Raw genomic sequence first — 15,250 nt, 5'->3', positions numbered from 1 at the left:
GTTTAGGTAATGTGATCTTTGAACTAAATCAATCATATGTTGTATATCCTTAAAGAAGCTCACCAGGACAAATAGGTTTAAAATCAATCAATAATTGATTAACATCAGTAGATAATGTAACAATTTCATGTATTATATTATTCAATTCAACTCAACAACTACTAAGTTATAGATCACACATTACTGCGTATTCTCTTTTTCAAATTCATGTTTCCTTAGAATACCCAAAGATTTTTTTTTACTAAATTGGAGCACTAGATACTTATGTAGATTCAGACCCCACTTTGTGAATTTGTAGGTTCAAAACTATTTACAACATGATGCTAATGTTTTTTAAAATAAATTTGTATTAATGTTGGGTTGGTCTACTATAGAAGCTATACATTTGCTGAGAGGTTTATTGCAGAAGTAAAGAGAGAGTAAGGAGGAGGACTTACATATGATATTTATTGATTTAAAGAAAGCATATGATAAAGTTCCTAGAGTAGTGCTATGGAGAGTTTTAGAAAAGAAAGGAGTTAATAATGCTTATATTCAATTCATTAAGGATGTGTCTACATGAGCTATTGCTAGTGTTTATACACAAGGTGGTTTGACCAAATGTTTTCATATTTCAGTTGGATTATATCAATAACATCTTTAAGCCCATTAGTCATGTATTTTCTTATGAGACATTTGCAAGAGGTTGTATCGTGGTGCATGCTTTTTGTTGATAAGACTAGAGAGGGAGTTGATGAAAAGCTTGAATTATGTTGGTCAACCTTTGAGTTTAAAGGTTTCGTTTGAGTATATCTAAAACTGAATTTATGGAGTATAATTTTAATAATAGATCCAATGGTGGGATTGTGACATTGGGTGATCAAGTCATAAAAAAAGAGAGCATGTTTTAGATATCTTGGGTCTATTATTCAAAGCGGTGGTGAAATAGATGTGGATATTATTAGTAGAATTCAACTTGTATGGTGTAAGTGGAGGAATGCATCGGGCCTATTATGTGAGAGAAAATATTTCTCAAACTTAATGGGAAATTTTATAAGATGGTGGTGAGACCTGTAATGCTTTATGACGTAGAATGTTGGCCATAAAAAAAGAAGCATAATATTAAGTTAAGTGTTGCAGAGATGAGAATGCTCAAGTAGATGAGTGGTTTTACACTTAGAATACGAAATGAGTATACACATGAAAGGTTGGAGTAACTCCAGTGGCATATAAGATTAGAGAAAGTTGTCTTAGATGGTTTGGTCACTTATAACGTGAGCCTCCCGATGACTTTGTTAGGAGAATATATATATTATATCTGACCTATGTCAAGAAAGGTAGAGGTAGACCTAAAAATGCATGATTAGAAAGTATTAAAAAGTACCTTTTTATTAGATTTAAATGAGAATTTGACTCTTAATAGGACATAATTGAGAAAATGATTTATGTAGCGGACCCCACAAAGTGGGATAAAAGCTTGTTGTTATAGATTTAAAAGTATATATATTAGAATTTCTAAAATGAGTAACGTGTAAATCATAAATCCAAAGTCTACCCAAAATACATGAGCAATAACCATGGTTAACACATCGCATTAGATTCTATCATTTTATGTAGCCAATTCAAATCGGATTTAAACAACTCTTAGACATAAAAACATAAGTTATTCTACCCATGTTATCTTTTATATGATTATTGATTTTGTCAAGTTTGAAATTCATATGAAGTCTAGGATGGGCATACTTAACATTCATGTAGCTTCCACTATTAATTATAATCTTTCAAAGTTTCTCATTTTTGAAATAATCTGAAAAAATTAGTTTTCTTTTAATTAGATTCACTCTTAGGAGGAGCTACGATGCAACACATGACATTCAAAGAATTATCAAATAAAGCATCATAAGAACCACTAATTTTCTCATTAATTTCATAAACATTATCAAAACCATTGCTTTCATTCTTCCTCCATATTTACAAACAAGTTCTTACTAGTACACTCGGTAGTAGAATGGTAGTAGAATGAACAGTTTGATGATGCTTAAAATGAGCCTTTTTAAAAATCTTAGGCCTAAATGTAGATGCAAATTATTTTTCATTATTATTCTTATTTATTCTTGTGTTACTATTTTTAAACATAGTAGGTGCACCAGACTTGATTGCTTTGACAAAATGATACACTGCTACATTTCTTGAATATGTAGTAACCTCCTTAGACACAAAATTTTAACACCTGCTCAAAATTTAATGTAAGGAAACTAGTATGCTTAATTGATTGCATGTGGTGAGCTGTCATCACTTTCTTGATATTAGATTTCAAATAAACTTAAACTTAAGAGGTGGTTTTAGGACCTTCAATGATCTTAGAAATGCAACAACAATTTATCAAGATTTTCCATTTATTAAGTGGCAATGTTGGTCGCTTGTTTTAATGAATTAAATTCTTAAAGCAAATGATTATGATAAAACAATGGCAAATATTTATCTTTTAAAATTTATTTCATTTCAGCCTATTTGGTAATAGATTTGCTTCATAACCTTTCATTTTATCTTTTCATTCTCATCAAATAAATTTCAGCTTATGTAATAAATTTTATTATTTTGAATCTCACTGTTGCATATCATAAATGTTTTGACATTTTAAAAAAAATATCTAAATCCATTACATAATTGATAAATGCTTAAAAGCTTGATGCAATAAAAAATCTATAGGGTAGTTAGATTGCATATAAACTTGTCTTCCTTTCAAAAAAACACAAGAAACTAACACAAGAAATGAAACAAAATGACACCTTACAACTTTTATATTTAGAACATAAAAACACCTAAAGTAGCTTTTCATTGATTGAGAAGAAAGATACAATGGGGTGTAAACTTGTGGCGAGAAGAAGTAGATAAGAATCCCAAGACGAATTCATAGAGAGGGGAAGAGAAAGGGGACTAGCTCGCAAGCTATCCAAGAAGAAACCCGCATGTTTTTAGCTCTAACAATTCATCTCCACAAAACTCTACCTAAAATGCCTCAAAACAACCACTATATATAGGAGAAGAGAGGGAGCCAAATAGCCCAAACATCTGCCTAAGATACCCAATCAGCAAAGGGGAGGTGGAAGGCCATAAGACAGCCGAAGGGAGCAGCACCCGAAAGGCTAGCAGGACACAACCAACGAACAACCAGCACAAGGGAGAAAGAACCGGGCTGGCAGGGGAACCGAAGGGGTAAAACAGAGGGGGATGAACCCGACCAGGCAGAGGAAACGAAGGGCCACAGGGGGGATGAACCGACCCCCCTCCCCTTGCCTACATCAAATTTTCCCCCGGTTGAAAGGACTCATCACATGATGAGTTGACTTTAGAATTTTCCTGACGAGTCGAAGGCGCCACTTCTAATTCTTGAATCAAGGCTGCATACTTCCTCTGGATCATCTCTCTTTCTTGCTTGAATTTGGCCTGAAGAAATTGCTTTTTCTTTTCGTATTTTTTCGTACACAAGTACATTTGATATTGAATTTTATATAACTCGTTTTGTAGGGGATTAGTAGAACTTCCTTGCGTCAGAATCCATCGGCTAGTAGTTTCTTCAAGATTACCTGGCTTACTTTCTTGACTACCTTCAACTTGATGTTTATCCATTTTTTTAAAAAAACTTAAAAAGAAAAGAAAAGAAGACTCAACAAAAACCTAAGCTTTGATACCAAATTGATGCAATAAAAAATTTATAGGGTAGCTTGATTGCATATAAACTTTCGTCTTCCTTTCAAAAAAACACAAGAAATGAAACAAAACGACACCTTACAACTTTTATATTTAGAACATAAAAACACCTAAAACAACTTTTCATTGATTGAGAAGAAAGATACAATGGGGTGTAAACTTGAATCGATTCCCCCCCCCCCCCCCCCCCCCCCCCCCCCCCCTAGATACCCAAATTTCAAGTTTTCTTGTTGTGTCATAATCTACATTAAAATCTTGTTGTCCATAATTTTTATAAACAACATTGTTAAAAACCCTAACTAGTATATCATAATTATTTCCTTGTCTCCTACCAATGTTGACATTCAATTGAATTGGCTCATCATCATGATCACGATCCACCTCAGGTTCATGTGCATGAATTTGATGGGCTTCAAATAAGTGCTGTTAAAAGCGTGCATTTAATTGTGCTTCAAAGGTGAAATATCATGAAGTAGAGTTATGTGTTGTAGCCTTCTCACGAACTCAGAGAAAGCAAAGCATGCGTTGTATGTCTTTCTCAAGTGTGAAAGCAAAGCATGTGCTGCTTGTCACTTGAGTGTGAAAGCCCTGTAGAAGACTCGTACAAAGCTCTTGTGGTTCTTTGTGGCTTGTTTTTGGGCTGGGAACTTGTGACTTTTGGGTTTGCCTCACATGCCTAGTTGACTAGTCAATTTAATTCATAGAAAAAAAAAGAAAGGAGAACTGTAGTTGATAGCTTAGTCTAGCAAAGCAAGCAACAGGAGTAGATGCTCATCCTTCTTGTCTCCATCTACGATTTCTCCTTGACATGTTAACATAACAGTAAAAACATTCAAACTTCTCATCTCTGCCTCTTGTTTTTGCTCCATATGCTGTTATATATTGGCAATTGTCCGTTTGTAGATTTTCCTCCACACGAAGAACCATTACACTTTATTTTCATGCATTTCTTGAATTTCTCGTTTGTCTCTAGTATTCTTTATTTATGTTGGATATTAAACATTTTTCTTTCGTTGTGTTAGATAAGAAGTTTGAAAAAAGACTTTATTCTATCTAGCTTATATTTTTGGGAATCAGAAAATATGTTAGATCAATCGCCACATTGTTTTTGCATAATGCATTTCATCATAGGGCAACATTAGTTGTCTTTGTGCAAGGCATTTCACTTTTGAAGTTCATCTTCAAATTATGTATGTACATGATATTTCTGTTTTATTTTTTCCAAGTTTCAACATTTATAAATAGCTCATATTTTACAATTATTGAATGTATCATTGTATAGGCTAAAAATTATTAATTGTTTAAATTGATTAATTATGTGTATTTTATGGACATTAGATATGTATGCATAATATACAAGTTATGGGCGCCCTAGTTAATAAAAGCATTGCTTTGCATAGTTCTTTGCACATTTAATCAATACGGAAGTCTTGCACATCACATTGTGCCTTGAAGACATTGCTTCAAATTATCAATTATTGTTTTAACTAAAACTATTGAATCATATATTTAATTTTGGTTATTTAAAAACTTTTTCAATTGTTGTTGTATAGTGGTTAAAATTGTAATTCCAATTTGATGCATGGCGATTTTAGGATTAGGGCTTTCTAATGCAATTAAAATGATGTAATGTTTGCAGGTAATGTAAGAATCTTATGATTCATACATCACAAACCACTAAATAAGCCAATGATCAACAATAATGTAATGATTTAATGAATTCTAATCAATCAAGGAGAAATTTAAACCTGACAATAAAAAAAAAAGAAAAATCAGATGTAATCAAATCCTAGAAATTAATCTTGCCCTATGATCTTAGTTTTGGTCCTGTGATAGTTACAAGTCATGTTGTAATAATTGCTGGTTGAGGGACTTAGGCTGAACTAGTGCCGATGGTTTGGAACCCGTTTATTTTTAAGGTGGTTGCAAAGTGTGTCAAATTTAAATAAAATCAAGTTCATTAAGAAGTACATTATAAATTATGCAGATAAATAGGATAAATAAAGATATCATCAAATTAAGAAATCTATGCCTCATATTGGTACACTGAGATGACATCCCTTGAAATTAAGAAGTCACAGTTGTACCACTCTTTAAGGAATCACAAACCCAACAATCACATGCAAGATTTAAAAATGAAAAAAATGTGATCAAAGTTTTTTTTACATGCTTCAAAACATTCATTTATATATTTCTTTCGGGTTGGTTGGTAGATATTGGTCAACACAAGATCTCCCCAATCTTATTTCAGATAAACATCAAGTTCACATGTAATCGTTATCAACATAACAATAACATAACATTGCCTAACAAAGTTTTAATGTTGTTGCTTTTATTTCGTTTGTGTTTGGATTGAGGTGTGTGGTCAAGTGGTTAACGGATCTTATCTTTATTTCTTAAATTATGATCATGTGACTTCTTCTGGGATAACATATTTATAACTGACTGCTTTAGTAGTCTCCCATCTAAATTTTCCATCAGTTTATGGTTAAACTGAGGAAGTATTTTCTATCAGAGCTTTGTAATAATTATAACTATTTATTAATTCCTTTTTTTTTTTGTTTTTTAGCAACATTTGACCGATTGGGGCGCTATGTAATTACTGGCTCAGATGATCGCCTGGTAAAAATTTGGTCCATGGAAACAGCATTCTGCCTTGCCAGCTGTAGAGGACACGAGGTGACTGGATTTTTTTGATACTTTGAGTTCCATTTTTCTGTACCGCACACACACAGAGATAGAAGAAATCTGATTTTTTTTTTCTCTGCATCAAAAGGGTGACATTACTGATTTGGCTGTAAGTTCAAATAACGCATTGGTCGCATCAGCTTCAAATGATTTCATCATCAGAGTTGTAAGTTGTTTACTTCCGTAGATACTTATGAATTCAGAATGGTTGTGCTCCATTTGTTATTTTCTTTCTCCTGCTTAAGATTCTTTCTTCTGCTGAAAGCATGATCCATATTTATTTGTATTGGATCCTTCTATAGTGTTCACTTTCCTTATATACAGCACTATATGCATATTTTAAGTGATATGCTGTATTTGGGTATAAATTGCCACCTTATTTGAATGCAGTGGCGCTTGCCTGATGGTTTACCAATTTCAGTCTTGAGAGGACACACTGGAGCTGTAACTGCTATTGCCTTCAGTCCACGACCAAGCTCCTGCTATCAGCTGTTATCGTAATTGTTCTTGTTCTTGTTTTTGAAACAACTCGATATGATGGGAGTTTAACCCATTTCCTTGCACTTATTTTGATGGGAGCAATACCACCTAAGCTAATGCTAATTGATGTCACCTAAAATAAGTTTTTTCGGTTTTTCCTTGCATTATAATGTTTATTCTGGTATTTCATCAAATTGGTCTGACACGTTAATTTACAGAAGATTGAGCACTTATCAGCTAAATTGTTTAATAATTTTTTTGACAGCTTTTTTTTTGAAGAATTGCAAATTGCATTAAGAACGGGAAAAACTATTACATGCTAAAAAGGAAATAGAGCTAACAACCTTACCTTTTCCTAACATTGGGAAAGGAAGGTTTATTGAAAAGCAAACTAAGCATAAGGAAAATTTTATTTGCAAATAGAAAATATCATATTGGAAAAAAGATACACTACTCACCCTGAACCAATTGGGGTGTTGGGGGCACCAAAAGTTTGAAAACAACGAAATTGGTTGGTTAGTATATCAGAATTCTCCATCAAGTAAAAAATGAGAAATAGGAAGAGTCCCAAATTATTACTATAATTTCATAGTGCAAATAAACCTTTCTGAAATTCTCAATACCTTGAGGCCATTTCACCGCCTCTTTCCTACTAGGTCCTAACCTTTTGTCTTGCTGTAAATAAAATGCTTGAATTTTTAAGAGAGTTGATGCCTATTATATGCCATTTGGTAAGTCTTACTTGTCTGTTTTAATTAAGAACTCTCCATTTACAAACACACACACACCCCGAAAAGCGCAAGTTTGGGCTTGATAGAAGAATTACACACATCATAGGTTCCTGCTTGAATATTTCTCATACTTTCTAGAAAAGTTACTTTTAGTTAAATTGTTAATTTTGTCAAGATTTTAGGGATTTGGATGAACTTTTCGGCTGTTAAATTAAAAATGAATATTCCTACTCATTGTTACCTTTTTGTATGTTGTTGTCTGTTGAATGATTATCGTCATTTACATTTTTAATTAACTACTTTGATGATTGCCGGGGCATCATAATGGGAGATAAAGTGGTCTATGTGATATATAGAGATATTTAAGTTTTGCTTGTTTAATATATTTAGAGATCAAGTCAGATTACCGCTCTCTTCGCATAGTATGACTTGTGTATATATTTGGAAATCAATGTAATAATTTTTCTGACAAACTGTATATTTTGGTTTCATTTTCAAAGGTTTTTCAAGGCATTAAAAGTGTTATTTTCTGTTTTAGTTATTTGCTCTTGATTTTCAAAGAAAGCATTTTGAATATGTTTGAACTTGATAGAGGATATTTACACATAATGAGAACCTACTTTAATGTGTATACATATTATTTTGAAAAGCTGATTATAGTTTAGTTCGTAATTTTTTCAAGATTTTTTTGAACTTTTCCACAATTACATTATAACAAAATATTCCTACTCACTGTTACAAATCCTTTTATTATCACTTGCATGCTAATACCTTATTTAAAAAAGAAAGAGGAGCATCTTATTACTTATAAGAATGGTTATAGTAAAACTCAGATTGATTACTTTCTTATAAAAAAATAGATCATTTAGATTGCAACGGTTGTAAAATCATTCCGAGTGAAATTTTATGTACCTAATATTGCTTATTAGTTTTGGTCTTTAAAATGAAGGGGTGAAATATGAAAAATAAAATAAAATGTTGTCTTAGGATTAGATGAGGGCATTTAAATAATGCTCTAATAAAAATATTCTTAAGAGTAAGATTCAAGATTTCAAAATTTTGATTGTAGATGAAGATGTTAATATTATATGGAATAAGTAGCTAGTAATATTAATAGTTGAAAAGTAAAAACTCCTAATAGTAAAGATAGTTAATGGTGGAATCAAAATGTGCAAAACAATGTAAAAAATAATAAGTCTTATTATAAAAATTGGTTTAAATATAAAAACTCAGAAAATTGGAAAAGATATAGAGGGACTTGTAAGGAGTCTAAGAAAATAATATGCAATGCAAAGAATTTTATTTTTAATGATTTTTATAATATATTAGATACTAAGGAGGACAAAAGATGTATTTATAAGTTAGCCAAGCAAAGAGATAGAAGAAATAAAGATCTAGTTCAAGTGAAGTGCATTAAGGATGAAGATAAAAAATTGTTTTATTAGAAAAGGATATTCAACATAGGTGAATGAGATATTTCGATGAGTTTTTTAATAAGGATTGTGAGAATACGATTAAATTTAATAACCTTAGCACCCAAAATAAAAATAAAGATTTTAGTTTTATTGTCATATTAGTAAAATCGAAGTTATGGCTTTAAAGGAAGTAAAGTGTGAAAAAACATTTGTATTTGATGATATTCTAATAGAGGTGTGTTGAAATGCCTTGGAGATGAAGGAATTTCTTGGCTTACTAAAATTTTTAATATTAATTTGAAGACTAAAAAGATGTTAGATGAGTGGAGAAGTTTGTTAGTTCATATTTGTAAAAAAAAAAACGTGATGCACAAGAGTGTGCGAATTATAAAGGAATTGGAACACGTCTAGTCATAGTGAGGGATGTAGATGTTTTGGACTCATCCTAGACACTGGGAATGTTGTGTTGGACTGAGTGCTATGCTCTTTTGCATTATGAGCGATATGAAGAGTCCTTGATGCTGCTTTGGAAACTTCCTTGGCATTGGCAAGCAGTGAACAGCCATGCCGGTTAGCTTCTCTAGTGTTACTATCCTTGCGACTTTGGTGAGACGGAGAGGGGAACTGAATGCAATTTCTACAAAAACTTGAATTGTTTGCAAGGTTTAATATGTTCATTATGTCATTCCTGCCATAAACATGGTGCACCGATTCACAATTAACAGTAAAATATTGGAACTTTTAGTGGATTTGAAATTTGTTTTTATAGAGACCTAATCGTCACGTCATGTAATGCATAAGGACACTGGCAGTTTCCAAATTTTGTGTGCGTTCTTGCTCTATTAGAATTTCGTTTCTTCATACCCAGAGCTCCAGGATTAATGATTAGTGGTGGCTTTTGTGGATTCTATGCTGTAGAAGTTGGCCAATTGTTTTTCTGAGGTTTCTTGAAGCATCCTAAATTTAATTGGCATCATCATTCACTTTGTTGGTTTATGTTAGATGCATTTCAGTATCAAACTGGGGTCTATTATCCTCAAATGCAATTAAAATAACCTTCTACTTCACCTCTTTTTTTTTGAATCATCTTTGGGCACTTGAATAGGTCCTCCGATGATGGAACATGCCGGATCTGGGATGCTAGGTACTCCCAGCTCAGCCTGCGAATTTATATTCCGAAGCCTCCAGATACTACAGGTGAACTATTTTACGAAATTATTTTTTTTTCTTTTAGATTGTATATAATATCAGTTGACTATATAATTAAGGAGTTAAATTATGGTGATGATTTTAGGTAGGGTGAATGATGCCTCAACAAATGCCGTTCAGCAAAGTCATCAAATCTTGTGTTGCGCGTTCAATGCTAGTGGAACTGTATTTGTTACTGGTAGCTCAGACACATATGCAAGGGTATGAATAGCAGGTGTGAGTTTCTAATAATGAAAGTTGTTGGATAATGATGGAAGTTATCAACAACCTGATTGGTTGCAGGTGTGGAATGCATGCCGAAACAGTGTGGAGGACTCTGATCAACCGAACCATGAGATGGATGTGTTATCAGGCCATGAAAATGATGTGAATTATGTACAGTTCAGGTTAGTCAACTATTGTAAAAAGTTTTTTTGTCTTTAATTGTTTTTTAAGAGTGACTATTTTTTGGCCAGTGGCTGTGCTGTGCCTTCTAAATTTTCCAGCACTGATACTCTGAAGGAGGATAACATTCCAAAGTTCAGAAACTCCTGGTCTGTCATCTTGGCTTTTAGCTTCTATATTTTGTTTGGGTATTTTGATGTGATCTATTAATGACAATTAAGGACTGCATGCTGTGCTAATCATGTTATTGTACTGTGTGGAAGGGTTTAAAGGGATCCTAGAGATTTGGGTTAGGGATGTTGTCGATGATGTTTGGTGCTAAGTTTTTTCTGTTCAATGTCCTAGGTTTACTCATGACAACATAGTTACATGTTCACGTGATGGCAGTGCAATAATTTGGATTCCACGATCTAGGAGATCTCATGTGAGTTCATTTATTTCAATTATGTTAGCTTTGTGCTTAATTTTTATCTCTAATTTCCTTTATAATGTAATACATTGTTTTGTTTTCACAATGGTAGTCTTTTGTACTTCATAGCTATGTTATAGTTGTCCAAAGAATTTAGCTTTCCTGCAATATTATCCCTGTTCCAGTCAGTGTACAATTTACTGACACATTTTTTTCCTTGAGGTAATTATTTCACATGCCTAGAATGATAAACACATGCATTGTTCTTAATTCTCATGGCAGGGGAAAGTTGGACGTTGGACACGTGCATACCATCTTAAAGTTCCTCCACCGCCCATGCCTCCCCAACCTCCTCGTGGAGGTCCCCGCCAGAGGTTTCAACCTACTCCTCGTGGTGTTAACATGATAGTCTGGAGTTTAGATAATCGCTTCGTGCTTGCTGCTATTATGGGTTAGTATTTTATTTGCCTTATGTGCTTTGTGATCATTTTATGTGCATACTCGTGCTGTTAACATGATAGTCTGGAGTTTAGATAATCGTTTTGTGCTTGCTGCTATTATGGGTGAGTACTTTATGTGCCTTATGTGCACTCTTCATATACATATCCTCTTTGTGGCACTCAATGTTTGCTGTTATCATGTGTTAGTATTTTTATGTGTCTTATGTGCTTTGTGAGAAATATCATGCCTACATTTTTCATATGCATATCCTCATTGTGGCACCCAATGTTCCAATTTTAGGAGAATACCAACCTTAATAAACGGCTGTCAAACAAAAAATTCATCATGGTGATTATGACCAAGTGGCCTTATTAATGGCATTGCAATGTCTATACCTATGTGTACCAAGCAAGAGTTCTGTATGATAAACAATTGGGTCATCTATTGCTTATTTTGATGTGGTACATGCTGGCTTTCTTTCCTCTTATCTTTAAATATATTAAACAGGAATATCCTCGAAATTGCTAAGCAGACATTAAATTGTTGCAAAGTTAACTATGGAGCAGTGATCAGAAAAGTGATAGAAAATATCTTTAATTTCTTTATTTTCTTTGTTGATTGTTATAATTTGTAATCTATTTGTTTATTCTCTTTACTTCCAAACATGAAAACAATATCAAATTTCCTTTTATTCCACAACTTGAAATCTTCCGAGGCTGTATTATTTACTGTTTTTTTACTGAGCACTTGGCAAAAAACTACTTGAAATTCACCACTTAACCTGAATTTGTCCTGCTTATAGATCTGTAATGGTTTCCATAAATCTCACTTATTTGGATTACATTCGATATTTCTTTCATACTCACTTCAACGTAAGGAGGAATCCATTTATTATATATATATATATATATATAGTTGTGATAAGGTTACACCCTTTCCCAAAAAAACTGTCATGTACTAAGCATACGTTTTTTTTTTTTAAAATTAAATCTATTGTGGGATTAGCTAGATAGTTCCATTGAGAAGAAGATTGTTGCAGAAGGTTTGTGAGGAACAATTATTACGTCCTTTGACCGGACTTAGAGCTACGTTCGGCCGCCAATAACATGTCGCCACGTGCTCTTACCCTTTACCGCGCGGCCCGACGAATGCTATGGGAATGCTATGTTCGCGATTTTCTCGGTATTGCTCGGTATTTGCTCGGTATTTGCTAGGTATTGCTTTGCAAAAATGAGAAATACCGCTCTGTGAAGACCAATACCATGCAAATACCGAGTTGTACCGAGTTTTTTTACAACTCGGTACAACTCAGTATTTGCTCGGAATTTGCTCGGTATTGCTAGGGATTTGCTCGGTATTGCTAGATATTTGCTTGGTATTGCTAGAAAAAACTCGTTACAACTCGGTATTTACTCGGTATTGCTAGGTATTTGCTCGGTATTGCTCGGTATTGGTTATTGCCGAGCAAAATTGACCAATACCTAGCAATACCGAGCAATCTTGTATCCTTTCCGGGTCGGGTTGTCGGGGCGCGCGGTAAATAATGAAAACGCGTGGCGCGATTCTACTGGCGGCCGAACGTAGAGTTGCGTGCGTTCATCGGACGAAATAAAAGTTCGTTTGTTAGAGTCTATAAATTGACCATACATTAGTCAAGAGACTTGGTCATAGAGTGAAGAGATTGAAGATGCTATTAAAGAAAAGAAATACTATTTAATGGTGGGAAAAGATAAATAGTATTTTAGGCTTATGTTGATTATAAAATAAGAAGTCTTACAAAGAGGATAATGTACAAAGCAAAGCTTACTTCTTTTGATGATTTATATAGGGTCTTAAGTATTGAGATATGAGACAATGTGATACATAAAATAGCTAAAAATAGTAGATATAATGTTTAGAGACTTTGATCAAATAGATTTATTATAAATGATATTTAATATTTGAAGACATCAGAGTAAGATGAAAATTCTACTTTGAAAAATTATGAAATGCTAATTTTATTGACAAAATATTTGGAAGAAGATAGTAAACAAAATAGTTAGCTGAATTATAAATTGATTTTAAAAAAGGAGAAATATATGAAAAAGATAAATAAAGGTAAGCTTTAGTTTTAGATGAGATATCTATGAAGTTTTGGAGAGTTATGGTTATATTTTTTCTAATTTGGTTTCCAAATATTTTAAATAGAATTTCGATGACTAAAATGATACTAGTATTTAAGAATAGAAGTGACATTCAAGATTATGATAATTATAGTGGAATAAAACTTATTAGAATGGGGTTATGAGGATTGTAATGGAACATGAACTTCAAAAAATGATGTTGCTATCGAAGAATAAATTTGGTTTCATGCCAAAAGATTCACTATGGAAGTAATTTTGGTGTTAAAACAATTAATGGACTACTATAGAGTGCAAAAAGAAGGGTCTTCATATGGTTTTTATTAATCTTGGGAAGTGAATAATTGAATACAATGCTATTGATTTGATTTACATTCAAGAGAAAAATGTGTATCAAAGATATGCATGATGAAGTATTGAGTATTAGAAGTAATTGTGATTTTATTAAGGAGTTTACATTAACATATGATTAAGGATTGGCATTGAGTTTATATTCTTTTGTATTGCTACTGAGATGTTTACAAAGGACATTAGAAGTGAGATGCCTTCGTTATAATTCTAATTAATGAGACGTTAGCTTGAAATAACTTTTTTGAGCAATGGAGAAAAATGTGCAACATTAAGCATTTGGGATTAGTAAGGCAAAGTCTAAGCATATGGTATGTAGTTTTAGCTGGTGCAAGATTACAAATTATTGGTCAGTAGTATTCAGTCAGTATTATTAGGATATGTGGTATTTGGGGGAGGTGATGTTTAAATATCTTATTTTTTATATGATAAAATGGGCAAGAAAATGAAATTATAACTTCTGAAGTTATTTTTGGGTGGTTAAAATAGAGAAGAACTTATGATATTATTTGATATGAGAAAAATGTCATGGCGACTTAATGTTATGAATCGAAGTATTGAGTGGTAAAAGGTTGCTGCTGGTCAAGGTGATCACACTGGGAATGAGAGTTGGATGTTTGGCATAACTTAGGAAGGATTATATTAGCAAGATGATGGATATAGAACTAAAGATAAGTGGACAATAGACTTACGTAGTTTGAGCATGTATAAAAAAGAATAGAAAATGTACCTGTCAGACTTGTAGATAGTACTATCCAATGATTACTAAGAAAACTAAGTAATTGTCAGGTAGCATGTGTTCAAAAAGCGGTTTTAGAACATGTTTAACACCTCAAAAAACACTCAATAGGAATACATGAAATACAAATTCATAAAGTATTCATAAGCTTGACCCCTAATTGTTAGGATAAGTCTATGATAATGATAAAATGTCTTTAAAAATAATATTAAAATGTCTTTTATGATAGATTTTTTTATGTCTAATTGTACACATCTTCAAAGGAAATGTAATAATCTTATGATGTACCGACACTTCTTCTCAAAGAGTCGTGCATTGTCCGACACAACACGGGTCCGACATGCCTCCGACACGTGTTGGACATGTCGAAAACCTATCTGATTAAAAAAATATTAAATTCAAATTGGACACACATGCCTTAAATATTTTATGATTTTTTTTAAATAATTTTTTTTGTATTTAAAATTCTTATTTATATAAATTATAAAAACTAAATTTCTTATTTCCTATCTACAACACAAATCAGTCGCTCGCACTCAATACCTCATTCATCGAATATTCTCATTTTCATTTCTCTTTTGCGTATCATGACTTTG

General features: G+C 32.7%; 1 protein-coding gene across 1 annotated transcript in view; it reads left to right on the top strand.

Annotated features, from left to right (window-relative positions):
• LOC110110449 (bromodomain and WD repeat-containing protein 1) overlaps nucleotides 1–15,250 on the top strand; it is an 85,164-nt gene that overhangs the window by 19,416 nt on the left and 50,498 nt on the right. The window contains exons 5-13 of the mRNA XM_020841935.2: nucleotides 6,260–6,369; nucleotides 6,467–6,544; nucleotides 6,769–6,875; nucleotides 10,110–10,201; nucleotides 10,299–10,414; nucleotides 10,496–10,599; nucleotides 10,669–10,746; nucleotides 10,943–11,021; nucleotides 11,289–11,457. Of these exons, the coding sequence (XP_020697594.1) occupies nucleotides 6,260–6,369; nucleotides 6,467–6,544; nucleotides 6,769–6,875; nucleotides 10,110–10,201; nucleotides 10,299–10,414; nucleotides 10,496–10,599; nucleotides 10,669–10,746; nucleotides 10,943–11,021; nucleotides 11,289–11,457 (933 nt within the window). The remainder of the gene's footprint in view (nucleotides 1–6,259; nucleotides 6,370–6,466; nucleotides 6,545–6,768; nucleotides 6,876–10,109; nucleotides 10,202–10,298; nucleotides 10,415–10,495; nucleotides 10,600–10,668; nucleotides 10,747–10,942; nucleotides 11,022–11,288; nucleotides 11,458–15,250) is intronic.

This window comes from Dendrobium catenatum, unplaced genomic scaffold (assembly GCF_001605985.2).
Source record: "Dendrobium catenatum unplaced genomic scaffold, ASM160598v2 fragScaff_scaffold_1470, whole genome shotgun sequence".
In the NCBI taxonomy this organism is placed as follows: domain Eukaryota; kingdom Viridiplantae; phylum Streptophyta; class Magnoliopsida; order Asparagales; family Orchidaceae; genus Dendrobium; species Dendrobium catenatum.
Note: the sequence above shows the minus strand (reverse complement) of the source record. Positions and strands in the feature narration are given on the sequence as shown.